The 27933-nt window shown below is 38.0% G+C and overlaps 1 protein-coding gene across 2 annotated transcripts; it reads left to right on the forward strand.

Annotated features, from left to right (window-relative positions):
• ASMTL (acetylserotonin O-methyltransferase like) lies at positions 1 to 27551 on the forward strand. Of its 2 annotated transcripts, none has more exons than XM_032189308.1 (13): positions 1 to 191; positions 1282 to 1413; positions 3106 to 3153; positions 3770 to 3834; positions 5984 to 6045; positions 8097 to 8205; positions 13381 to 13807; positions 16843 to 17005; positions 18103 to 18287; positions 19542 to 19671; positions 20707 to 20850; positions 21391 to 21513; positions 27212 to 27551. In XM_032189308.1, the coding sequence occupies exons 1-13, from the start codon at positions 99 to 101 to the stop codon at positions 27424 to 27426; spliced, it is 1896 nt and encodes a 631-aa protein (XP_032045199.1). In that variant the 5' UTR covers positions 1 to 98; the 3' UTR covers positions 27427 to 27551. The 2 variants fall into 2 exon arrangements, with proteins under 2 accessions (XP_032045199.1, XP_032045188.1); XM_032189297.1 differs by having other exon boundaries at positions 22518 to 27274.
• The last annotated feature ends 382 nt before the right edge of the window (positions 27552 to 27933 follow it).

The raw sequence follows: 27933 nt of genomic DNA on the forward strand, positions 1-27933 counted from the left end.
GCTCCGCCCCGCCGCCATTATATGGCCGCCCCGCCGGGGAGGGGGGAGGAGGAGGAGGAAGAGGAGGAGAAGAAGGACGTGCGGCGGTGTCTGCGGCCATGGCGCTGAACCCGGTGCTGGGGAAGCTGGTCAGCAAGAGGGTGGTGCTGGCCAGCGCCTCGCCGCGCCGCCAGGAGATCCTCACCAACGTGGTGAGTGCCGAGCCGGCCATAGCTGCACCGCCCTGCCCCGCCGTGCCCTGCCCTGCCCTGCCCCTCCCGGCGGGAGGCCCGGCGGTGCCCCAGGGGCTGGGGTGTGTGTGTGTGTGGGGGGGGGGGGGGAAGGACACAGTTCACACGTGAATGCTTGAGAAAATAAACTTTATTTTCGTTGTTTTCGATCACGGTTTTCTTTCTTAGGGGTTCTCGGTGTCGGTGGGTTTATGTGCAGATTGGTGTACGTGTGGATTGAGTTACCCTGCTGGTGATGCAGCAGGGCTGGCTCTGACTCATAAATGCCTGCACACCTACCTCTGGCATGTCACAGGAAAGTTTGGGAGGCCTTACTGTGGGCCGAAATAATTTGCAAATGGCCTACCATCTCCCTTGTTTCATGGGGTTAGCGTTAGGTGTGTGCAGCGAGGGGAATAAGGTCAGTGTCACTTCTTATTCTTGCACACAGAGATGAAGAAGCTGGATCCCCTCTGTCAGAGCATTGTGCCCGTGGGGGCACACACCGACCTCACCAGTCTGGCTGCAAGAAGCTTCTGAATGGCGCCTCAGTGCATGCCTAATAGATTGCACAGAGCCCTTCTTGTAGGAGAAGTTAGAACTTAAATGTAAAGAAAGCATATTTTTTGCAAAATATGGAGATGTAGAGAATTACAGAGGTTGAGACATGCACCCAGCTATTAGAAGCATAGTGTCTCTGCTGGGTGCAGGAGGTGTACGTGTGTCATCTGCAGGCAGGAAGCAGGGAGAGTTGTTGTTATTTTGACAAAACCACAGATAACTGGCACTTGGTTTCTACTTATCACATGTATAATAACACATAACTGCAGGTGGTAAAGATCCTGTAAGCATGCAGTACTGTTGCACAAGTGCCATGGATGGATTAATATCATGGTGGAATAGGGGAAAATAACATAAGCATACTAGTTCAGAAGTTATTTCTGGTGAGGCTTCTTATTCTGGACTACTTACAAATGATATGAAAACACAAAACCCTATAATAGAAGCAATTTATTTTTTTTTTTTTTAACAACGTGAGGCTGACTCTATTGTTTTCCTTTCTTTGTTACAGGGCCTGCGGTTTGAGGTAGTTCCATCCTGGTTTAAGGAGACGCTTGAAAAGTCATCTTTTGCAGCCCCTTATGAATATGCTGTAGAAACTGCAAAGCAGAAGGCCCTGGAAGTAGCAAACAGAATGCACGTAGTAAGTTACCAGTTATTTCTGCAGTGAGATTTTTGTCTTTAAATGGTGTGTGTTACAGGGACTTAATTTGCACATACTTCTGAGGTGGTCTGTGAGTGTTTTTTCACCCACTTAAAGGAGATGGATGTTTTCTGTCATTTGTGAGAGATGGCATCCCTGAAATGTACTTTCCTACTCAAAAGAAGGTCCAATGCCTGCAGTTCAGGCTTTCTACAAGCAGACATAGCTTGCATTTTTTGTCAGAAGTGTACAAGTGCTTCAGCTTGGGGTACATAATTGGTATCTCCTTTCAGCAGTCAGGTTTGTGACTGCATCTTAGCCTGACAGTTGCTTATTACAGGTATTATTTGACTGAATCCAGTGCTTTGCTGTAGCTTTCATTGCAAAGTAGTTCGACTGAACAGTTGTGACAAGGTAATAGTTCAGAATTTGTGCGTATAAAGATGCTGAAGGTAATCAGAAAAACAAGGCATTCAGCTGTAAAGCATTCTGGAGAAAGAGATTGATGTTCGCTTTAAGAGTGAGAAGCTGATAATTTCAGGTTCTGTAGTCAAGGCAACAATTTTGAATCTTAATTATTGCCAAAACCTGCAATCCAACTTTTATAAGTAGTATATTTGATTTCTGCCCTTGTCTGTAAGCAGTGTGAGCAGATAAGGCTGTTCTTTACCAGAACCTTTTCAGCAGTCTAGCTGACGAGATTTTACAAACTGTACTGTAATGTCTTAATACAAGCCCTGAAAGAGAGAAATATATTTGTTGAACCTATACTGATATCAGAAAGGGAATGTCAGACACTTTAAACCAACAATGTTGTCAGATGTCACCATTCTTCAAAGCAAATATTGCATGATCTTCAATGTAAATCGTTATCCAGGTTTCTGCCTACTCCTTTTTCAGAGAATGGTGTTCAGAGAATACATTAGGACTGTATTTTCAGTACAAACTTATGAACTAACTTACACTGGGCTTTCATTGCAAAATATGCTGGTGATAATGCTAATTCAGTGGATTTCAAAATGCTTCATTACAAAGGATTTTTTTTTAAATGTTGTGCTTTAAACAGAACTAATTCCAGCTATCAACAGCATATCTGCAGAAGTGCCTCCCTACAAATGTGTTAATATAATGGTGAGAGTTACAGACAAGTTTCCTGTCTACTTGTGTTAAATCATAGCTGTGTACCTCATTAACATGGAAGTGAATCGAAATTCACCTGTAAGACAAGTTAGTTTAAAGCCAAGAAAGGGCTAGAAGGAATCTGTATATACCCCTACTTAGTTCCCCAAAATGGGCTGTATATGTTTCCTTTTAAGAGAGAAGCAAAGTGTAGCTAAAGGGAAAAAAAAAAAAAAAAGAGAGAGAATGAAAAAATGAAAATGAGAATGAAAAGAATGAAAAAACTGAGAATGCAGTTAGATCTTTCCTGGACGTACATGTATTTGTTCATCAGTAACGTATTTGGCAAAGTTGTAACCTGCTAATAGTCTGCTCAGGCCTCCTTTTTCTTCACTTTCATGGTGATACAAATTATTACTGTTTTGTAAAAAGTGCAAAAGGAGAAAGTGTTTTCAGGTCTGTGTAGTAGTACCTGTAAACTGGTCAACTTAAGCTTTCTCACCTCAGGTTTTTAATGGGCTTTGTTCTTTCTTCCTGTTCTGAGAAATACATTATTTCTTTATGCCTTTGCAGAAACACCTGAGAACACCTGATATTGTTATAGGAGCAGACACTATTGTGGTAAGAGGTCTTATATGCCTTATCATTGTTTTAATTTATGATAAGTGTAGAAAATCTTTAGGTTTAAATTTAGAAAGTGATTTTTGCTGAAAAGTTATGCCTGAAGTATGATGCGTTTTGAGGGTTCTGTAGATGTGTCTATAATTTTTTTCCTAAATGAAGCAATGTTTGGTATCTTGGGTGCTAGGAATATTAGTACTGTTTTTCCAGAGACACTAGTATTGCTTAACTATTGCCTTTGATCCTCTGTAATGTGGGTTCCTGTGCAATAGAAATTCTGTTCCCTGGTGACTTACTGTCAAGAAGTCCAGATCATGTGAACTGTTTAATGTTGCCCCTCGTGGGGCGAGCAACTTTATGCCTATCATCTCCGCTGAGACAGTAAACAGTGAAAGTCAGGGGAAGTTGAATTACCTTTTGGAGAGCTTTTTTTGCTGGAGGGTAGTGGTGCTAGACAGTAAGTTAACTGTTCTACCAAAGTATCTGCGCTTCTTGCTCTGCTCAGTAGACTTATTTTGAAGGCTTGTCTGAAGTCATGGTTTAAATCTTTTCTTTTCTGGCCTCAGTTTCAAGAAAAGTGAGAAGACAGCTCGGTATCTCTGTCTTTCTGTTTTAGTCCGTGGATGAGCAGATCCTGGAGAAACCAGTTGATAAGCAAGATGCATATAGGATGTTGTCAAGGTTTGTACTTTCAAATAAGTTTCAAAATATGTTTATTAAATTGTTTTTACAGCTTTATTGGTTCTTTGGTGTGTATCAAGAAGTCTGGCTACAAATCTTTCAAACATTTTTAAATACCATGTCAGTTCTGTCTAAGAGTTAGATGTGCTTTTAGGTCAGCTTCACCGCAGGGAACTGATAAGAGATATAACCATTCCGTTTTCACTTGAATTAGTTTTCAGAATCACTTATCACAAGACTCTGTATGCTTCAGTTGGTACAGGAAGGGAAGATACGGAGATATACCATGTAGGGAAAGAGGACAGAAGTGTTTTGAGGCTTGAAGTTCAATGAAAAAGAATTCTGTGTATGAGAGAGTACATAGTGATGTCCAATCATTGATGACTGGACATTTCCTTTGAAAGGAAACAAGGTAGCGCAATTTAAAACAATGTCCTTTAGTTTAAATGTTCTTAGATAAATAATTTGCTAATCACTTTCCAAGAAGAATGTGTATATTGATGATTATTTTTTATATTAAGAGCTAATACTGTCAATAGAAAATTCATTAGAGAATGGTTGAGGTTGGAAGAGACCTCTGAAAGGTCATCTTACCCAACACCTCTGCTCAAGCAGGGTCACATAGTGAAACTAATTATAAGCATGCGTTGAAAAGTAATCTTCATTTATGGTACATCTTGCAGTTTTCATCCAACCCAGATGCTGGCTTTTTGAATTTGTAGTTTAACTGAGGAAAAAATCTCTTCCATCACTGTTTCCAATGGATGGGCTGGCACTTTTTAGGCTTCTGTTTTTGTTTTTTGTTTTTTTTTTTTTCCTGGAGGATACTTTGTCATTTAAGATGAATGGTATGTTGTAGGATTTTTTTTCTTCCTCCAAGAAACTGAAAGAAATTAATCACCTTTCAGGAAAGACTGAGATGTGACGAATCCACTAGTCAGTCATTCTTCTCTTGTATGGGGGAGAAAACACAAAATATCTTCCACTTGATTCAGGAGTTTACATGGTAACTCCAGAGTCTTCTAGGGAGAATATAAGGGGCTTGGTGTTTTTTTGGAGTTTAGCTCTCTAAGTCTATTTTAGATTATTATTTTTTTTTGCACTGATGAGTTAAGCTGATTCTTATTCTTTGTGGCATGTTACTAACTTAGCAGCAGTAGCTTTTCCGCTCTTTCCAGTAAGTGACAGCAGCATATGTTATTAGTAGGAGATTCCCAAAGGAATCTGTCTGGCAAGAGATTTCTTAACACTCTGTTTTTGCTAAAAACATGCCAAGTTTGGTTAGTTCAAAAATAGTACTTTTTTTTTAAAGAGTGTAGTCTACTATTGCACAGAAATGTCTGATTTTTTGAAGGTACAGCAGTTCATTCTCTTAATCATGCATATGAAATGCACTTAAAATTAAACTCCTGTTAATTGTATTATATATAAACTGGAAAAAATAGGAAAGATAAAAATACATATCCAAGGTGTCAGACTAAAACTTTTCACTCATCGTTTCATTTTAAAATTAATTATGTTAAATCCTGTGGTGTTTATTAAGAGTGAGATGCTCCTGGACACATCAAATTATAGCTTGGTCATGAGAGTATTCCTTAATTAGTCTCTTCAAAAATTTAAGTTTTCCTAGCATTTATTGTACTTCTGTTGTTTTTACATTTAAAAAAAAAAACAAAAAAAACTTAAAGCCCTCACAATTAATCAGCCACAGTGTGGCACTCTGGAGCCAACTATGAGAGAGATCATACTGGCTCAGGATTTCCACGTCAGCTCAGCTGAGAGTTGGGCTGGGTAAGAGTGAGCATGAGCTGTCTTCCTGTACACTCTGGTTTTGTTTCTGTAGCTTGCTGTGGGACCCCTGGGTGTCTGGATGAAATCCATACAAAAGCTTTTTTAGTCCAAGCTGTGTCACCTTTGGGAACAACATAACTGAATGTCTTCAACTTTTTTGTTTGGCTTGTTTTGTTAATGTCTTTTCACTTATATTGAAATAAATAAAATAAATTTGTTTAGGATACAAGTCAGAGCCATCAAGTGATATATTTATGTGATGGTCTGTTGCACAGGCTGTGGTAACATAATTATGTAGAATATTTTTACATGTGATGGGGTTCATTAAACTGTTTCTTAATGTTGTTTTCTGCAACAGGCTGAGTGGGAAAGAGCACAGTGTTTTCACAGGAGTGGCTATTATACACTGCAGCAGTAAAGGTACATGGGTCATTTTATTAAAACTCAGTATTTTAATGAGCAATTATTTACATAAGGACTGGTACAGGTGAAGAAACAGAGTGGAAGTTCTTCATATACAGTCTGAATTGGCTTCCTGCTCAAGATGAAAATTAACATATTGATATGTAAATAAACTCCTCACAGAAGCCATCCTTATTGCATTCAGTGTTCGCACTGGAGGGAAGAAGACAAAATACAATAGACTATAAAAATACCATCTCTGAAAGCTATGAGACTAACTAAAAGACCAGTGTGAACTTGTGTGAATACTCTATATGAAGTTCAAATACAGTACAACAAACTGTGGGACTGGATAGAATCTGATTCACACTAACTTTGATATACTTCCGTTTCCAGAAAATAAGGGAAACAGAAGTCTATTTTTAGGAGTTGAGTAAAATAGTGGCGTAGTGCCTCAGTCTTTATTGAACTGTAAAGAGCAATAAATCTATATTATTTACTGGCTAATTTCTTCAGTAAACAAATGTTTTTTGAGCACCCTAATATTAAAATTTGAGGAGTGTTTGGTTAAGCGATTTCCTCTGATAATTGCGTTAAGACTTCATCAGTGAATATTTTGTCAGGGTCAAGATCTCGTCCAAAACTTGATTTGTCTTTCTGTTGACAAATTCTTTGCAACTTTAATTTTTTATTAGAATGGTTGCTCTTAGCTCTTGTAACAGAAATAAGGTCAGTGTTTCCAGTACCCTTATTAATATTTCTACAGTAGGAGTAGCTGCTGGAAAATAAATAAAATGTTGTCAAGTTGTATCTGTAAGTAATGTAGGAAGAATAATAATGCCTTTCATTGATTACTCTAAGAAGAAAATGCAATTGCACACACTTGCAGTAGTGATGCTAATGACAGCTTGTCTCATGTGTAGCTTACAGATTTAAGCCTTGGTATATTCAGATGAATAAAAATACCTTAAGTCAGCATGTTCCTCAAGTGATTCAATGAAAGAGTTTTCTAGAGTACACTTTTAATTTTAATCGTAATGCTGTTGCTAAGTGCCCCATAAACATTAGGTGAAACTTTCATCTTGAGCTGATAGTTTTACGTATTAATATGGAACAACATACATAGGAAGAGAGATTACTAACACTTCTTAAAATTTCTTATGTGTGATTAAGTGTTTTTCAATTTTTACACCATCAGCAGTTGGATAGTATTCTTGTGGTCTGTACTGCAGATCTTCCTCATTCCTCCCCAAAAATGTCCACTGCTACCAGAATACAGACTAATGATTTGTACAGCAGTAGCAGAAGATGTGACTCTTGTAGGAAAGAGTGAATTAATAATAACCGTTTTTGTAAGGCTGCTTTCTTTTGAACATATTTTGGAGCAGCCTTGCTCTGCAGTTTTACCAGGCTCACAGTGTACCTCACAGCCCCACAATGTTGGGGCCCACACGCTGGTGTGCAATATTTTATAGCACCTTTGACATTGTTACAACCACTTCCAGATATAGAGGGCTGAAATATTCCTCTTATTTCTTGAGAGATGGTACAAAAATTGTACTGATGGCTGCAGATGGCACTGCTGAATGCCTGAGTCTGCAGTAAAGATGCAGCTGCAGAGTCAGGCATCTATAACAGCTGTAATTCTATCTATGATGTGTTATGAGTAGTTTGACAACAGTTATAAAGTTAGAAGGGTGTTTGCAGACTTTTTTATTCTTGTTGCTAGATGTATATGCTAGCAGTTTATAAATAGTTCTGCAAAAGCATCAACTTGTGTGTTGTGCACAGGGAGAGCAGCCTGTTAGCTTGAAGATAGGACTACAAAGATAGAAGATGTAAGCTTTTACAGCTTTCAGCTTCTACTGAAAATGATGAGTATGTGGAGGGGGAGGTAAACGGATAAGTTCACTGTCCCTAAAGAGCATTATTAACCATTTTATAGCTGTAATATATTTTTCTAGCAAAAACCTCAAATTAATATGAGGTGAAATGAAACCTATGTTATTCTCTAAGCTACTATTTTCATGTTAATTTCTGTTTCTAATGAAACTTTTTCATTTCTTTAGGTAATCAACTAGAGACAGAGATCACTGATTTCTATGAAGAAACTAAAGTAAAATTTTCAGACCTTTCTGAAGAGCTGTTATGGGAGTACATTCATAGCGGGGAGCCTATGTAAGTAAGACCCTGAAGCTAGCTATCAAAATGTACTCGAGAGTAGGTCTGAGGGTATGTTGCTAGCCTCTGGCATAAAGCATTTTGCCTAGCGTTCTGTTTTGCTGTTTCACATGATACAGCATAGATGATGCAGTGTGGATGTTCTGACCTTGTCTAGAACTGTAATTCCTCCAGGTAAACTGAACTACCTTTATAGTACACTAATAAATTTGAAAAGTGAAGACTGAAATGTCCTGGGTTTTAGCAAGTACCCATACAATATTCAGGTACCTCTCTGTTAACTGAAGCATTCAGGAAGCCTGGATACCTGAGGTAATGGATAGTTCTCATTATAGAATAGGTGAATGGAACAACTGTTGGATAATCAAAATATTGAAGAACTTTACTGAAAGAAGCTAGAACTTGGCTTATTTAACCTATCAAAAAAAAAAAAAAAAAAAGGAAACAGAGGCATACGATTGATCTAGGTTCATACTGCTCTCATAGCAAGAAACACCAACTTAATTTTCACCCTATTCTTGTGGCCAGCTTACAATTATGGCACAAGAACACATGTCTTTTGGCTTATGGCTTTACTCTACCTTTGCAATGTAATGGCCACTTACAGACAGTGTTGATTCCACAGAAGGAATGGGAGTGAGAATAGAGTGCCTAACTGCTTTTAAGGTGAAGTTGACTGGACTGTTTAAAAGAAAAGAGGTTGTTTAGAGACAACAAGGGAATGATCGTGATGTCACCGAACTTGCTTTTCCCTTTCATTAGCTGCAGCTTAGTGAAGGCAAATCAGGTCATGGTTAGCACTGTGGACTGTGTATCTTGTGATCTTAGGTGGACTTTTGGCTCCGAAGCTTCAACTCTGACTATGTAAGAATATCAATGGGAGTGTTTTTATGCACTCATTTGTGGCATAAATATAGTCATGTCCTGCTAAGGAAGGAGGAACCAGTGTAGACTTTGGATTTAAGTGCGTGTGTGTAAATGAGGTGTGCTCCTTGAGCCTTATAAGGTTCCCAGCTTATTAAAGAGGCTGGAATTAATTTGGATTATACAGAAAAAAATTGTTTTGGCAAGAATATGGTTTATAACAAATTCCTAGTTAGATTTTTGGAAGGCTATCCTTGGTATGCAGTTGATTTAAAGGGAAAATGACTGAATTTTTACAAGAACGTAAGGACAAAGTATTCTGAATGTTCTCATTATTTCCTGTAGAAGACAAGCTTTAGCGGTGCTGTGATACATCAGAATGGCTTATGAACAGCACTGGGTAATTCAGTTTATTCTGCTAACAGTGTGCAATGGCATATGCTTGAAGGATCAGCAGTTAAATATCTTTCATTTCTCTCTGGAGCAGAAGCCACTTGGTCTTAATTCATATGATCAAGAGGACAGGCAGCATTTGCTCTGGGCTTGTAAGGGAACAGCTAATGTAGTGCCCTGTAAATATTGTAAACCAGTAGAAGATTTTTTTGTGTGTGTGTTTTGTTTTTGTTGCTCCTCCTTAGCCACCCATACAAGTTACATGGTTAAGTTCCTGTAGGGTTGATGGTGTTTTTTGTTTTTTTTTTTTTATTCCCACTATAATAAGGACTTAATTTCATAAAATAATATAAGGCTGATTGCATGAAAAATTAAAAATTTGTCTAACTTTTGCTGTTGCGATTGGATTGAGTTGTCCTTTTAATATCAAGAACAGATGTGACGTGGTATTTTAAATTCAGTCACTGGTGACACGGGCTAATTCTAAATGTGTATATCTGACCTAAACTATGAACAAGGGAGGGAAAAGCACTATCTCAATCAAGGTAGACTGTGAGGCTATAAAAATACCCTTCATCGTGTCTGCAGAAAGATAACTTTTCGCTTTGTTTCGTTCCTGATCCTCTTTCCAACCAAGGATTTATTTAATTTTTTTTGATTACTGGAAGGGCTTTTCTTATTCTTTGCTCTGTTGAAAGAGGGCTGGACTATAGCGATCCTAAATATTTTGTGCTTGTGTAATAGTAGGCTTGGTTTCTGTCAGCCTTTCTAAGCCAGCTGTTCATTTTGCAATCTTTCCCTTGTGGAAAAAGTTGTGAATATCCTGGGCAGTTTTTGATAGCTCTGCTTGAATGGTGAAATGAAAGCAAAGGACTCCTGCACTTGGGTAAGAGATGTTCAGAGTCTGGAGCTGTACAGTTTCAGAATTAACTATAAAGTAATAAAATAAAAAAAATAATAATAATAGAATATGTATGTCCAAGTTTCTTCCCTTGTGTGATTTCTCCAAGAGTTATTTCCCCTAAAGCTATAGAATATAGAAGCAAATGTATCTTTCAGGCTTTGCAAATAATTATGGTCTCCCAGCGCAAATTAGCAAGCACATAGCTAGATCTTTTCAGCTCCTATGAGCTGAAAAAAAAAATCTTACAGGTGTGGTGTCACAGAAGTAAGGGAATCTGTATTCTTATGCTAGAATTAACTTCAAATCTTGTTTTTCATCAATAACATAGCTACATTTGACTACTTCCTCTATGAAAGAGCTGTTCAGTGTTCACCAGAGTCCATTACCACATCTTTTTCCTGCACCTGCCCACACCTGCTCCTTTGCAAGTTCCTTGCCAATGGAAACTCATCTTTGACTTGTTTGTTGTTGTGAATATGCCAACTTTGCCTCTCTCAAGAGACAGGAGAATGAATCCTGACTTTCTTTACCACTGGTGTCAGTAGTTCTTGTGTTTGCTCTACAAAGCTACTACATATTTAAAGGAACTTATATGATTTGTGGATATGTGAAGATGGCTGATATTAGATATCCAACCAACTGTCTCACGGGTAATAAAAATGCAAGAAATTAGTGTACTGCTTCTGACCTATTTTAAATGTTTCCTTCACTGAGGATGAACTTGTTCTTTTGTGTCTACTATTGTTCAGTCACTAGCTCAGACTGTCCCATGTGGCTGAAATTTGCCTGTATTTCTAATAATGTGAATATACAGGCCAAGACACATGGAACTGTCATACATGCATTCTTGCCTTTGGAAATCAACTCATAACCCAATCAAACATCTTTCTTCATCTGTAGCACCAGTCGTACTTGTCAGTGCAGCAGTAGTTTATTTGATCACTTGCTCTATTTGGACAACTCAGATGTAGTATATGTGGACATATTATTTTGTGGCATAAGTAAAGTTGAAATTTTACAGATAACAAAGGAAATGTGTTTTAATGTTGCACTTTTGTTACCTCTGATTCACTTTTCATAACTTTTTCTCCTCCACTGTTTCGTGTGTTGCGTGGTATTTTTTTATTGCTTGTTTTTTTAATTGCTGGTTGTTACACACATTCCTTTTGAAGTCATGGTTTTCCCTAGAAAGGTCAGTTGCCGAAAAATGTTTTGGCTACAGCCAACATCTTACAGCTTGTCAAGAGGTCTTTAAAGTGAGTTATTTTTTAATACAAATTAACTGATGCTATACACACTATTATTCTAAATGAAGCCTCTTTTACTAGCATAGCACTAATTTTATCATGTCACAGAAGCCAGTCAGATTAGCCAGAGCTAGTTATAAGAGCTGTGTATATACTGATGTATTTTTTCAGAATTTTTGGCATGGAAGACACTACATAAGAGATCAATGGAGCTGTTACTAACTGCATAGCCTTACATCTTTGGATTAGGAGCTGTAGTAGAGAATCACCTGGATGCAGTGCAAGAATGTTAAGTTCTCCTTAAAAATAAATGAGGTGACAAATGGTGTTAATATCCTTTCTAGGAGCATGATACCACTGCTTTTGATTCTTGTTTTTTTTTTTTTTTTTTTTTGCCTACTTGTCAGCATACACCCGAATGACTTCGTCCTACTGGAATACTGCTTCATTTTAAAAATAAAAGCAATATATTTAGCGATGAGAGTATTTCTAGCTTAGATGGTGTAAGTCTTCAGTATGTTATAAAACAAGAATACTTTGAACAAGAGAAAAGCTATACACAGGTGCTTAAAATGCAAGATTAAAGGAAAATCCTATTTCCTAGTTTATAGTAATTCAAAATCCCATTTGCTGGGATACTGACTCCTTTGCTTCTATTTAGGAGACTACCTGAAAGGCTCTCCGGAAATAAGTTCTAAGTTTAGAGAACTTGTTCTCATGAAATCCAGGATGAAAAGTAAATTATCTTGTGTAGTAGCCTTCTTTCAAAAGCAATTTGTAATTGCCTACTATCCAGAGTTAATAGATCTGAGACTGACTGACCTTTGGTTTCAAAGGTTGCTTACTTAGGCTTTCAGACTCTGGTGTTATCGTGTAGTAAATGCACTTCTACCTTGTTCCTTAGATGTGAACAGTAAAAATGTTGGATCTATTACAGCTTATCTGGTTGTATATATTTCCATTCTGCACAGTGGAATTTGCATAATTACACCTGAAGACATTAGATTCCCAAGGTTACTTTCTGTGGAATGCATACCTGTGCCAAATTACTAGTATTATCATGACGTTTAAGAGCACCTTGCGTACAACTCTGCATTTCAGAACTGCACAAAAATTAGAGCCGAGTGGAACAGCAGTGGATTTTATATCTGATTAGGACTTTCTTGAGGAAGAGCAATCTATCCTCTTGACCTTCATTTTAGATATTCCTGTGACTGAGAGCCACAAGACAAATACTACAGTTGTTTGGTTTCCAGGATGTCCTCTTCGGTGTGAGCTCCTTTTTGGAGCCAACGTATACCTAAAGGCCCTTCAGCCTCTTGGGGAGTAGAGTTAGGGTCGGTACACAGCTGGGTGACTGGGTGGCAGTGTTGGTCTCAGTAACACTTGCTGTTACCTTCCTTTGTAGCCAGGACATGGAGAACACTGGGTGTGAGCAATGGCAGCACAGTTTGACTGCAGTCAGAGGACGTAACTCCAGCTTCTGTGGCTATGGTACTTGGACTGTCTGAAGCTTGAGGACCGTAGGCCACCTACCCTTATGGGGAAAAAAAAAAAATATATATATATATATATATCACAACGTAAATATAAGGACTGATAACTTTCAGTGTTGAGCCTAGCTGGTAGCTTTAATCCACCTCTAACTTGAGAACACTAGTCTTTATTCCAGTATTAGTGATTGTGTTCTGTGCTACCTTTTGCTGTTAACCTTGCTCTTAATCTTAACTTCATAGGTCTCAGTTGTTGTTTTCACTCCCCCAGGGACAAGGCTGGTGGATACGGAATCCAGGCCCTTGGTGGGATGTTAGTTGAATATGTCCATGGAGACTTCTTGAATGTGGTGGGATTTCCTCTGAATCACTTCTGCAAAAAGCTAGCAGAATTGTACTATCCACCCCCCAAACATACTGTACAGCATATAAAGCATGACTCTATCCCTTCTGTGGACACTTTTGAGAATTTGAGTGATGGAGAAAGTGAATCATCAAATTTCACAGAGCATAAAGGTGCTAATAAGTTGGACAGCAGTAGAATGTGTCCCTCAAGACCTGTTTACAACTGTGAGAACAGCTCTAGTGTCAGAACTGGCTTTACGGTACCTTTGGAAAATCAGAACGGAGCATCAGAAAGTGCAGCAAAACTTCCATCTAAAATTCTAGACCTGATGGATGGTTTTAAAGCCTCAAAGGTAAGGAAAAAATAAAACTACTTTACTAAAGGATACAGTTGTTTTGTTGGACTTTAATATACAGCAGGTAATGTGAAATACCTGAGCTGGGATAAGAATAATAATTAGTTTAAAAGGACCTGTGAAGTACTAGAGGATCTAAGCTGAAAATTCTGGTACAACATAAATATTGCTTTCTGGTATTGACGATTATCTATTCCATGAAACTTCAACTACCCATGTGATAAAAATCTTTCTCTTGATTTGAAATGAAAAAAATCTGCGTATTTTAATTTTGTTTGTGTACGATTGGCTTTGGGTATGAACAGTGAAACTGCTTCCAGAGTGTCTGACAACAGTACCCCCTTGCCTCTTATATGTGTCTTTTGTCATGCTAATTAAATACAACTTAATGAAAATCATAACTCTTTCATAACTCAAATCATAATCTTTCATTAGCTACAACAGTGATTGAGGCTCTGATGCATGTTGTAATTGCCTCCCAATTACAAAATAAGTTACTTCAGAAATGTATTTATGCAGATTGTACTCCAATACTGAAGTGGAATGCTATAGGGAAACTTCAAAATGCTTTAAGTAAGAATTTACCACTGAATATTTTGATGTTTTCATTATTTTTTTGTACTGATCGTAAGACCAGAATCAAGTAGTAAGTTACCTTTAGATATACTACAAAGAAGACATTTTATGGGGTTAACTTACCAAATTCATTTAAAATATATACAATGCTTGTTGCAGTTTTTCCTTTTTAACTTTTAATGGCTAGTATTAGAGTTCTTTGAAAGATAGCACTTTTTTATTCCTATTACGGAAGTAATTTTTTTTTATACCCTGTTTCATGTTGCAGGTAAAATCTCCATGCAATATCTGATAAAGACATAGGCTACAAACTGAAGGTCAGGTGCTCTGTGTAGCAGCCAAGTGTGAAGGGAAATGAGTAGCTGGACATTAAGTGCTACCAAGTCTTCTACTCAGAGCTCCAGTATAGTGAAGGAGAAATGAGCAGCAGTCATGCTAAATAGATCACCGATTTCAATCAAGCTATTCATGTTTCAAGAAGAGGTGGAAAAAAACTGCTCAAGTGGCAGTGAAATGACAAACCTGAACCTAAAGATATATTAAAAATAAGCTCTTTAGGAGGCTGGCCTGTGGAAGGAAACACCCAGAACAGTTGACACTGGTTCTGTTGAAAGAGCAGGAAGCCATGCTCAGATCTTAAGGAAAACTACAGTGCAGTCACTACAGATCTGTGGGTGTGCTGCTTGCAGTCATACGAAGGGAACGTGTTTTGATGTACTTGAATGTGTGAGATGATGCTTAGTATTTTTTCAAGTTAAGTGCAAAATAAGAATCATAACCACTTTGCTGTTGCGTATTATGTACGCTAGTCACTGTGATCTGATGTAGTTTTGTGCAGTAAAACTTGGTGGCAATGGCAAACAGAAGCAGGAGCTCTCCTTTCCCACTAATCCAGTGTAAAATCATAGTACACAGTGCCAAATTTCATCTTGAGCTAGTGGGACTTTATTTTCCTGTGTCTTGGATCTTTGTAAAATGAACTACTAGTTGTGGTGGACTATTTCTATAATTTCACAAATCTTACCTTCTCTCTTTCCCCTTGTAGAATAGCGATAAGAGCACAAAAGCATTGAGTTTCATAAAAGCTCAAGATCTATTTCATTTTGATCCTTGAGTGTTGTTTTAAGGCTTTTTGTAAGTCAGACTTAAATCTCCTACAGGGGAAAAGATGTTGCCACTTAGTTTATTCTGAACACCTGCTGCTGCTGCAGAGCAGGAGGGGATCAGGTTTAAAGCATGTTCTCAAACTTAACACATTCTGAATTTGCATAGTTTGATCTTTACTCAAACCTTTAAGGATGTTTTTTTGAACTGAGCATTATAGAATGGTAGAAGAATGATTCGTATCGGCTAGGTTTTTGACTCTTTCTGCATTCTCATTCCTCTTGTAATTTCTAGGTCATATTAGTCCAAAGATTAAACAGATCTTGGAAGGCAAATGCCTGTAGTGTAGATGCAATTGACTCAGTATAGTGAAATTCTGGGTTCTAGTAAATCCCAATTCTACATTCTAATTAGTACAACAGAGAAAAACATAAAAAGAGGGAGATGATAAAAGTATATAATTACACAGTAGCAGACCTTTTCAAAGTTAATCTCCTGTTTCTCCACTTGTTTTTATTAAATAGAACGTTAATCCATTTTTCTTGACTGCCTTGAACTTTTTAGTTCGTAGCTGCTGGCAGTTGCGAAGAAATAGATTCAGTGATTGCTGCCTGTGCTTCCATTCTTGTGCTCTATATATGCTCCTTGGTTTTAGGTGCAGAATTGCACATAAATTTCAAATGGAGAGGTGTACATAGTCACATATCATTAACATTTCTCTCTGGTCTGGTTAGTATATCCGTAAAAGTTTGGTTAAACTTTTCAGCCTAAACAGCTTAATTGCCCATGCATTAATTGTTCTATCATGTATTAATTGTTCTGTCTTCCCCAATTCCGTATATACATCTTAAGGTGAGCATGTGGTATGGTTGTGCTTTGGAGTTTCATTCCTTTTTCTGCTTAATTTTTATTAATCAAAGAACAATCTAGTAACTGAAGCAGCTACTGTGCCTTAATGAAACTTTCCAGTTCCTTATTGGCATCAGTTCAGATAGTTAAGCATGTCTGATTTATGGAACGTGTTCCATACCAATGGTTATGATAAATATCTGAATAAAGAGGTAGTTTTTATACAAACTCAGTAGGCTGCATTCCAGAATAGTTCCTTTCTCTCAGACATGTGTCTGTCCTAAATACTGTTACATGGCTAAGGCATTGAAACTCCTCTGAGAGGGAAGGAAACGAGTCATAACAGTTTTTTTTAGGAATTTTGTTACCCTATGTCCTTTTTAAATAATAGTAATAATGTAGAATAGTACTTCTAGAATGTCTGTGGCAAAACATGTAGTTGCTTTGTTTCTTGATTGCAGTCTTTTTAAATGCAGCACGACAACATTTTTTCCTACATATAGGCGCTGTTTGTAGCCTCTAAGCTGAAGATGTTTGATTATTTGAAAACCAAAGGTCCTCTGAAGGCTGTGGATGTTGCAAACGAGGTTGGAACCTCAGTGTGTGGAACAGAAAGACTCCTTGATGCCTGTGTGGCTCTTGGATTGCTGGAGAAGACATCACAAGGTGACTTTTCCAATTCACCCACCTTTCTCTTTAAATAAAAAGGGGTGAATAAAGAGACTGGGTAGAAGGGAAGGAGGATTAAAATGGTCAAACAATGCTGCTTACCTTTAGTCAGGGGAGAAGGGTACCTTCTCTTACCTCTATACCTGTCTACTCACTCTCAACTGCATATAGTACTGGAAGAGATTTTTCAAAGGTTACAAGAACTGACCTGATGGTGTAGATATCTTGAATTTGAGGTGGGGGGGATTGTTGTTTCTTTCTGTTCATCATTAGCAGCTAGAAGTGCTTTATCTGGGAGCAGGCATTATTTAATGAAATCACCAGAGAGCAAAAACAATTATCTCTGAATTCTAATAAATTTAATGGGCAGTCCCAGGGAGCAGTGTAAGAGCTCAAATATATCACCCAAAATAAGGACCATGTAAACTCACTTCCCTACTGCAGTCATGCAGAGTCACAAACTTGAGCAGAGAATCAGGAATTTTATGAGAGCTCTGAAATGTGTCCTTCATGGACAGCTTCTTAATTTTTAGTGCCCCTGACCAGTACAGTGCTTGAAGTGTATGTATGTGATATTCAGTAATAGGATTAACTTTTTCAGCCTGCACTCTGTATTTATAAGTTTCCATATGAATCATCTACATGGTAAGGTCAAGGGCTGAGAAAAGGGAATAAAAGCTTTCAATGCTGTTAGAGGACAAGACCAAACACCGAGAAGAAAGCCCTTAAGGGCAGAACAAAAATGCAGTCAGGAATGATGAACTTCTGGTGGTCTCCCCCTGAATATCAGGTATATAATTGAAATAGTAATAAATACTTAATTTTATATATATGTATGTATGTATGTGCTTACGTATATCCTTCAGCACCTACATTCTTTTTAACAAGAAAGTCCCTAGTTCATTGTTTAAGAATGAGGATGCCTTTAGAACTGTTCCATAGAGATCTTTGTACAAAAACCAAAACCCCTGTGATGCCAAGATGAGGATTTCCTACACCTTTAACAGTTGTACAGGGTAAAATGGCTTCAGATACTAGCAGACTGTTGTAAAGTGCTGAAACAAAACTGGTTACAATTGTTTTCCTCCATTAAGGCTACAGTAATACAGATTCAGCAAATACTTATCTGACATCAGATGGTGAATACTCACTTCATGGCTACATTATCCACTCTAACGATCATCTCTGGCCTCTCTTTACAAACCTGGAGTCTGCTGTTAGAGAGGGAAGCAGACAGAACCATCGAGCCTTTGGAAGGAAAGCAGAGGATTTATTTAAGGTAATATAAACTTTCACTGTGCCAAAACTAGCTGTGAAGAACCCAGAAGAACTGATCTGGAGGGAAATGGAGACTGAGTTGTTTAAGAAAATTGGTGAATCTCAGAAATGCTAGAAATACAGTGGAACTCACTAATGAGACTTATGTTCCCTGCAGTGCAGGCTTTAGGTGCTAAAGTGCTGGAGTAATCAAAGAATGTACTAGAAAATCTTGAGTGCTGAGAAAAATTCTGACTGAAGTTTTGCCCATCTAGCTAATATATTCAGAGCGATCCTGGAGCTTGTCTTACTGATTGCTGTGTGGCCTTTCAATAATAGCAGGTAGTACCTTATACATGCACTCCTTCCATACTGAGTGCTGCTGCTTGTTACTGATGGTCGTCCAGTACAATCTGTGCTGGCTGCATATTCAAAGCTGTTTTCAAACTATTTGTGTTAATGTACTAGAGGAGGGATCCAGTCTATTTTATTTAGGTTTGTAATTTTGTAAATACTTCAAGTTGGTATATATTGCCACTAAAAATGGTAATCCTTCTCTTTGTATGTTTCCATATCTAACATTCTAACATTTCTGGTACTGAGTACTTTCTTAAGTAACTTAAAAATAAATAAATAAATGTGACTAGCTTTAACCTTTTTGTCTAAAGTTATGGCCTGCTCATCTAATCATTTTCACATTATGGGAGAATAAAAGAATTAAATGAATATCAGGAAGATATCTTCCTGATATCAGGAAGAACAAACATTTTTAGACTGTGGCAGGAGAAAAATTTATTTATTTTTTTTTTTTGCAAAAGTTTCAATGTCTGGAGACATTTTGCTATGGAGAAAAGCTGTTAGTGAATGTATATCAAAGACATAGTGTTGCTTTAAAAACAGTTCAGGTTATCTCTTCTTGCTATGCTACCTCAGCTTCAGTGGACAAAAGTGTTGAATTTAATAGCATGAGACATCACTGAGACTGCGTCCAAACTAGCTAAGTGTGTGTCCTCTGAGACATCCTACAAAAGATGTCTGTGTGACAGTTCTGGAGAGGATGCAGAAATCTGCTTGTTGCTACAGTGAAGCAGCTTGTCACTACTAAAAGACACGGATGGGCAACTAGTCAATGGTGCTTTCACATGAGATTTCTGAAATTAAATATCAGCTAATCATGCATAAGGACACCTGCTGCCTTGGCTGAACATAATCTCAGCATGCCTAAGTAATGAAAATAAATGCCAATGACTGTGTTTTTGTTTTTTTTCCCTCTTAGGACTATTATCACAGCCAGGAGGTGAAGCAGCGTTTTATGGCTGCCATGCACAGCATTGCCCACCTGACAGCACGAGATGTGGCTACAGCATTTGATCTTTCACAGTTTAAGTCTACTTGTGATTTAGGAGGTATGGTCTGTAATTGAGCTTGCGTGCAAATTACAGGGAAGAGCTTGATTTCAGTTCCATATTTTGTTACTTAAAACACGTACGTTTTTCCACTTGAATGCAGTAAAATGGTCTAATACTGTTATTTTTCTGGTGCTGTAAAGTCAGAATTAAAGTGCAATTAACTGAAAGCAGAACTCTTTAAAAGATACTTGAGTAACATGAAATAAGTGAACATTTGTCATGATTAGTTACATGCTGACACATAGCTCGACAAAGAGAATAAGGAGGTTTGTGGCTTAGCTGATTTTGATTTTGAAAACTCCCTATCAGTGTTTGTGTGAAACACAGTACTGCCAGTACAAAAATTTGGATTCTTTTAGAATGAATTGAGTTGTTCTGTAGTTCTAATGTTTTTATTTTTTTCTCCAATTAATATCTAAGATGACCACCGAAGTGTTGAATACTGATGATAGACCTGAAGAAACAATCCTTGTTAGTGTCCTTTTACACTGGTCTTGGAGTGGCAAAAAGGGGATGTTACTATATAGGGAAAAGATCCAATGTAAGAAAAAAAAGCTTAGTGCCTGGGGAGATGGACATCATGTCAGAGGAATTAACAGAATACTGGTACAACCTTTGCCACTTGTGCAGAGACTTCAAGATGTTACCACCCCTATCCTTTCGTATGCTGGAGAGTATTTGTCAAACTTCAGATATCAGTGCTTTATATCTGGTAAATAGTTCTAGTGTACTTCATTCACAAATTACAAGTCCATTAGTCATGGTGTTTAAAAAAATAAAAAGGCACAAACACATAGTGGTATCAAAGGTCATATTGTCAAGCCTGTGACAGAGTAAGAAATAATGCATTACCCAAGCTTTAAGGCATTGTTCACTGGGAGGTGTTATTGACAGTGTTAATTTTAGAGCTTACTAGCTACCTCTAATTCTGAGTTAATGTATTTCTTAATGTTACATAGAGCCTTATCCTTAAAAATGTATGCAAATTTTGGGAGAAAAGATTTGATTTTGACTTTTTAAAACTTTCAACAGGTTGTACTGGAGCTTTGGCTCATGAATTAATACAAATATACCCAAATATGAAGGTTACAGTGTTTGACCTTCCAGAAGTCATTGCAAACATCTCTTACTTTCAGCCTTCAGAACAATGCGCAGCTCCAGTGACATTTGTATCAGGTAAATGTAATGTGATGTTTCCTTGTTTCTGTTATCCTGAAGCATAGAGCAGGCTCTTTTTCTGTGGAGGATGGTGTGCTGCCCTGCTCCAATCCCAAACCTGTTTTAGTACAAGGCAGGGCGGGCTCACACATGCTAAATAGGGCCATTGTGCTTCTGACTGGAGTCAGCAAACTGACTGTGGCCAGAGAGTGGGGCTAAATAAGGAAGTATGAATTTAAATAAACTTGTTACTTCTGGGAGTAGAGTCTTGCTGTATGTCCTTATATCAGGCTTTTCATTTCTAGGCAGGATCAACATGGTGGTTACAAAAGACTTCAGTTTTTTTCCCTCCTTGCTTTCAGCTTTCTCTCCATCTTAACATGTTACCGAATTCTAACCTGTGATCTGCTTTACTCTTAAACTATCCTTAACTACAAATCAGCATATTGCTACCCGTGTTTGTTCATCTTTCTTACCTTACCCACACTGAAACTCCTAGTTCCATCTTGATGTTTCCATTTCCTTCTGCAGGAATGTACTAACTCTCCTTTTCAACAGGTGACTTCTTCAAGGATAATCTTCCAGAAGCAGATCTTTATATCCTTTCACGCGTTCTTCATGACTGGCCAGATGAAAAGATTCATGTACTGCTAAGTAAAATATCAGCTGTTTGCAAACCAGGTAAGTTTTTAATCTCATGCATTTACAGGTCCATATTAATACAGTCATAACAAGTTCATATTAAAAAATGCATATTTTTGTCTAATCATAGCAGCCTATGCTTGAATTAATACTTTGCATTAAGTTTGCATATTTGCCTTCTTTAATAAAAAAGTAAACAAAGCTTCTAATAAAAATACATAAAAGAAGCCCTTGCTGTAGTTGCAGATTTTGCATGCTACTGCTTCATATTATCTCTCTGCCATACCCAACCTTTCTTGCAAAGAACTGTATCACCAACTACTAAAGTACGTCTCTATCCAAACTACAAGCAGGCTGACTAAAGTGGCTTCAAGGTAATTGAGGAGAGGCAGTTTAATCTGTTAGTCAGTAGTGCTAATAGTAGCAGAGTTCAGTAATACTTGAGGTACAGATTTCTTGAGAACTATATAGGTTGAGAAATAAAAAGCACAAGTATCTTGTGCTTTCTCCTACATCAACAATATAAAAGATCAAAAGGGAAGACAAAGAAGCAAGAGAAAAACTGGAGTGCTGTATTCAACTAATTCCTTAATCTAAGGGGATTAATTGTAGCTATGAAGTTTGTTTCACAGGAGAGTGTTCCAAATAAGATCTAGGTTGGTAAGCATAATCCTGTTTATAAACCACAAAAAACTGTGGATGACTGCCTTATTTTCTTATACAAAGACTGGGGGATGACAGATGCTTAAAGGAGTTGCTTGGTTCAAATGGTGATGAGACAGAGTTTAAAAAAAAAAAAAAAAAAAATCAGGAAGTGGTCTGAACTTCAGTGAAGTGGAGGCAGTGCTCAAACCTCCCCCTTCCTCCTAACTAGTGTTTTTGTCCAGGGAGAGATTAGTGAGAATAAATTCATGATTGACACTAAGGTCTATGAAAACACTGGTCTGAGGGGGACCTATCTATAACTGTCTCTGAACAAAACACTAAAAATGCGAAGCTAGAAATAATTTACTGAAGCACTTCTGGTTGTTTTGGAAATGCAGGAAGTGCCTTGCTAGTGGCAGAAATTGTGCTCGACGAGCAGAAGACGCACCCTGCTAGAGCTGTGCTACAGTCCCTCAGTATGACTGAAGGAAAGCAGAGAAGTGGCTCAGAATATAAACAGCTACTGGAGAAATACGGATTCACAGATGTACAAATTAAGATCACAGGAACCTTACTAGATGCTGTTCTGTGCTTCAAGAAGAATCTGTCACCTTAGTGTGAACAGAAGTAACATGGGATGATGAGTTTTTATAACACTTATGCTGGTTGATGATGTCAGTTTAAGATTGTTTTGACCCTGTATGTGAAACATAGTTGTTACAGGCTTTGAATAAAAAGTTGGACTGTTGCTTGTGCAGGAATGAGTTCTATGCTTTAAAAAGTATTTGGGGCAGATTGAAAGCTGTGTATGAAAAAACTTTTGTACACTTTGGCTAGTCTACAGACTATGTTTAACTTGGAGTTGATGTAGCTGTATAGCAGCAAGTTAAAAATGACAAGCTTTCATGAGCCTCATTAATATCTGTTTTCTTGGGCCTTAAAGCTACAGAATTCTCCCTTTGCAGTGTATTCAGTGGTCACTACTCATTTTTATCAGAAATTTAAAAAATAATAATGATACTCTATCAAAATCAGGATGGTAGTCCTCTTTTTCACTTTTGTGGGGCTTTACTGAAAAGCAACTCAAGGATAATATTTTTAGAATTTTTTTTTTGCCTTGGGCAAAAGGGAAAATAGAACAAAGCTCCAACATGTTCCTACAAGAGCAGTAGTGTCACGAGCTTCAGCAGTCTCTAACCTCCAGACATAATATATACCCCACAGGCTGCAATTGAGAGCTGTTCCTTCCAGTTTTGTTTCTTCTGAATACAGATCTGTGACTACATACGACTTCTGTCTCATTTGGCATGAATCTTAGGTGTTACAGTTTTCGTAAGAGAATATGTATGAATAGAAATTTTAGCAGCAGCTTCATGTTCCAGTTTTTAACTGGAGAATTATATTCTCTATCCCCTCTCCTCAAGTAACTCATCACTTAGGTCACCACTCTTAACCTTTGTTTTTTCCTGATACTTCATTGGCATTCTTTTAGATTTAAAATCCAGTTTATGGTGGAAGCTTTCCTGGAGATTAAAGTTGCTTTCCAGAACTAGCTTTCTTGTCTATCAGTTGTGAGTTTCTTGCCATATGTCCTGCCACGTGTTCCTACAACAGTAATCCTGATGAGCCAGGGTGATAGAGGCAGTGCCTATGTTGAATCACCGACCTCTGCAAATAAAAGTTTATGAGCAAGGTCAAGAGTTACATCTACCTGGTCTTGTTGATTAATCAGAAGTTACTTTGCTCTTTGAGCACTGAGTAAAGTGAAAGTGCTACAGTGATGCAGTTAATCATGAGGAATGTGTAGTACAGAGCATTTGAGCTGTACAAAATCAGGGAAATACTGCCAGAGAGGGGTGTAAGTCTTAGCAGAAGCTTTTTCTGCATGGAATTCGGCTGCTCTGATCTGCATAGACATTTAGAGATAAGATGTTGAAGTACTGAATAAATTTAAAATGGTTTTCAAAACATTTTTCTCTATTCTAATGGCTTGCCATTATGTTTAACGGGTTGGTATCCTAAGACTCGTTCCAGCAATTAGGTGTTTCTCACTTCATAGTTATTCATAAAGTTCATAATGCTGTTCTTTAAGCTGCGAGAAGCTGTTTGAGTCAGAACACTGCAATCCTAAAGTTGGCACACCTCTGTCACAGACTTAAACCTGTGCCTGTAAGTCCTGTGTACTTGCTGACTATAAAACTTAAATAGCACATGCTTGGTTACCACACAGCCTCAGTGTACTCTGTGATTAAAGTGCAGCACTTTACATGCAGTGAGCTTTATTCCCTTGGGCATGGTGTCTGTGGTAAAGTATGACCGCAGCTCTGCTGGGCTCTTCATCAGACTTCCTTTTTGTAAAGTATTCTGAGGTATGAATGAAAACTACTTATAAAATATTTCATAAATAAATATTACTTCTAAATGTTAAATTAGCAAATATTAAATTAATACAGTGCTGTGTTGCTAGTGGGTTCAGGATCACTTTCCTAGCTACTTTGGCCTTAAAAAGGAGGCTAATACAAACTGTAGACAAATCTGCTTTACTGAACAGTCTGAATGTAGTCTGTATTCCTGGATGTCTCCAAACAAAATACACTGTTCTATTTTAGAAACTGGTCTTGCAGTGAGAAGAAAAGATGCAAGCTGCATTTTTACCTTCCCAAGTGGCTTGCGTCATCCACACCCCTCAACTTTTACCATAGTCAGGAGACTGGGCAGAGCAAAGGAATACTCCTGAAAGAATTTAAGAGGAGGTGGCTGTGAGACCTTAATAAATGTGAGCAAGTCCAGTGGAAGTTATGAAGATGGCTTGGGGCTGCATTATGTGGCTTGTGAGGAGAGCCTTGAAGGAAATGTACCTCAGTCTAGAATAGGTGGTTTTGGAGGAAATCTGGCCTTTCACTGCTGAAGAGACAGATACCAAAAAGACAGAGCCAGGCTCTTCATTATGGTGTGCAGTATGGAATGAGAGAGCATAGGCATAACTGGGGAGAGACTGACTGGATATTGAGGGGAGGGGAAGGGAGAATCACTCTATGGACAACTAAGTGTTGGAGCAGGTTGCCCAGAGAGTCTGTGGATCTCTGTCCTTGGAGGTTTCAAGATCTGAGGACAACGCCCTGAACAAGCTGATCCGACTGTAGAGCTGCCCTGCTTTGAGCAGGGCTGGAGACTTGCGGTCCTTTTTGTCCTAAGATGTTCTGTGATCATTCAGTCACCTGAGAAATCATAAATTCATCTTCTCTCATTAATGTTCAAACTCTGTCCTTCTGGAGAAGGCTGGTATTGTTTGCTGACTGGTGAAAGGGGTGGAGTTAATGGCATTGCACTGAAAAGATTTCCTGAGCAGTGGGTGCAAGAAAACTTGGGTCCGTTAACTAATCAAGTAATAAGGAATGAAGGAGCTAAGTTTTAAAATCCAAATAAATTGCTGCTAATAAAGGCTGTAGGTTTTCTGTTGCTTCCTTGGGAAATGGCATTCAGTTGATGCCTTCTTGAAGACGCTGTCTTGCCCACATTCTTCTTTAACAAACAGTTTGGAGGAAATCTGATGCATGGGATTTTTTTTTTTTTTTTTTGAGGTGGAGAATCACAGGTTGAAAAAATGGTGGATGAATGAGATAGATAATGGCTATTCTGTTTGTGCCCCCCTCTGGGGGTATACAAAATTTGGACACTGTCTTCCAAAGTTGTACCACAGTGATGACTTAAAAATGACAGTCCTGCATCACTCTACCTATTATTCGCTGTGTAATCTGAGACTGTAGTACTCACCTCTGTTAAAGGCAAAGGAGAATCACACAAGAAGGGTGAGAGAGAACAGAAACTACAGATTCTTGACAAATAGGGTTCATTTTTCTAGCCTGAGATACCTAAACATTAGGCATTCAAGTCATCTAGTCACCTCAAGCTTCTATTGCTAGAGAACAGGTGTTTTCAGTAGATGCATCATTTTGCCTATTTATGAAAGGAAATTTCCTGGGTTTTGTATGGAAATTGATTGTACGTTTAATGGTGGATAGTCTGTAAGAAAGCTAACTGAAATGCATTTAATTTTTTGATGTCTGAATTCAGACAAAAATCCCATGGGAGAGAGAATGTAGGTTCATATCACCTCAGATATGCTTGGCTAATTATTTTTCTTTGTGAAGCACTTGTTCACCACAGCATAACTGGCTTGAACTTGCCTTAAGGTAACTAATTATATGGTGATGATGTAGAGATCTCAATAAGCTTTCAGAAGGACTTCAATGACACCTGATAGTAACACAGACCTCATCCAGCAATTTTATTGTCAAATCCCAATCTTTTCTCTACCAAGCTGCAGTGTTATGCTTCATTTTTTATTATTTTTTTTTATTGATTGCTAAATGTCAGAAGTGTACTGATTGGAATGGCAGAGGGGATTGTCTTCACAATCAGAACACAGTTATTAATATTGTACAGCACTTAATACTAAAATCACTGTACGATGCTGGCATTTTGATCTGAGTTGGTGGCCTCCTATCTCTATTGTGCCAAGAGAAACTTCTGTGTAAGATGCTGGTCCAAAAGACAGTAAGTAAAACAAGCATTGGTTTGTCAGTAATCCCCTTGCTCGTGTCTTCCCTTTCATGGGTGTGAAGATGGAGGAAGAGGCTGTGTGAGCACAGAGTAACTCAAGTTCTGCTCTCTACCCTTGGTCGCTCCCACCAGGAGAACCTCAGTTTGTACAGAAATAACATGCAATGTCAGCTGCTGCTGTAATACCTGCCATCCACCACAATTTCAATATGAACATGGATCAGCAGTATAGTCCAAAGAAATATAACTACTATACTTACCTTACTGCTTTCCATAGCAGTCACACCAAGTCTACAGTAGCCCCCTCTTGCCCTGCAAACATCTGTGATGTGTGTTGGATTTTTCCATGTTTTTTATAAGAGTAGTGGATTCTACATTTAATATTGGTTGGCCATTTAAAATACAGCAAATGAGTAAATGAAAAATGGACTCACCTGTGTCCTATATTTTGCACAGTTATATATGGTAGCAGAAATTCTCTTGCTGGATAATGGATTAGCACTGTTGCATGCATTTGTTTTTAAATTAGGCTGTGGGATTTTGCTGGCTGAAATGGTACTGGATGATGAGAAGAAGAACAGGAGCACAGCTTTGCTTCAGTCTTTGAACATGCTTGTGCAGACAGAGGGAAAGGAGAGAAGTGGCTCTGAATACCGAGGTTTACTGGAACAACATGGATTCGCAAATGTGAAAATCAAATTGACAGGAAATTTGTTAGATGTCATTCTCTGCATTAAGACATAGGAAAAAAAAAAGATCTACTAGTAAAATCTGGATCATGGTTGATGTCTTGTAACTATGTAAGTATATTCTGTTTCCCATCAATATAAAAAAAAGATGTAACTGGAGTTACTCTTAAAATTTTAAAAAGAAGTGATTGCATTTATTTTAAATTTGAGTAAAGTTCAAAATAAAGAATGTGCTGGCAACACTTGATGGCACTGATACCTACTGTAGTTGCACAACACTTGTAGTACGGTCAGAACCAGGCTCCAAACCAATGGTATCAGCAGCCTTACAGTAGTATTGACGTTGCTGAGAAGTCAGTTTCTCTGTACTGGGTGCAATTCAAACAGTCCAACTTTTAGACCAGCGCACATTGATTGCTTTGTCCCCGCTTCAGGAGGTTAATGCAGGTATAACTTCAACACCATCCACTTTAATACCATTTTTATTTTTATAGTCTCCACTGTAAATAAAGAACTATTATCCTATTTACTATTTGTCTGTAGCTTTGCATTCTACCTTTCC

The sequence above is a fragment of the Aythya fuligula genome, chromosome 1, assembly GCF_009819795.1.
Source record: "Aythya fuligula isolate bAytFul2 chromosome 1, bAytFul2.pri, whole genome shotgun sequence".
In the NCBI taxonomy this organism is placed as follows: domain Eukaryota; kingdom Metazoa; phylum Chordata; class Aves; order Anseriformes; family Anatidae; genus Aythya; species Aythya fuligula.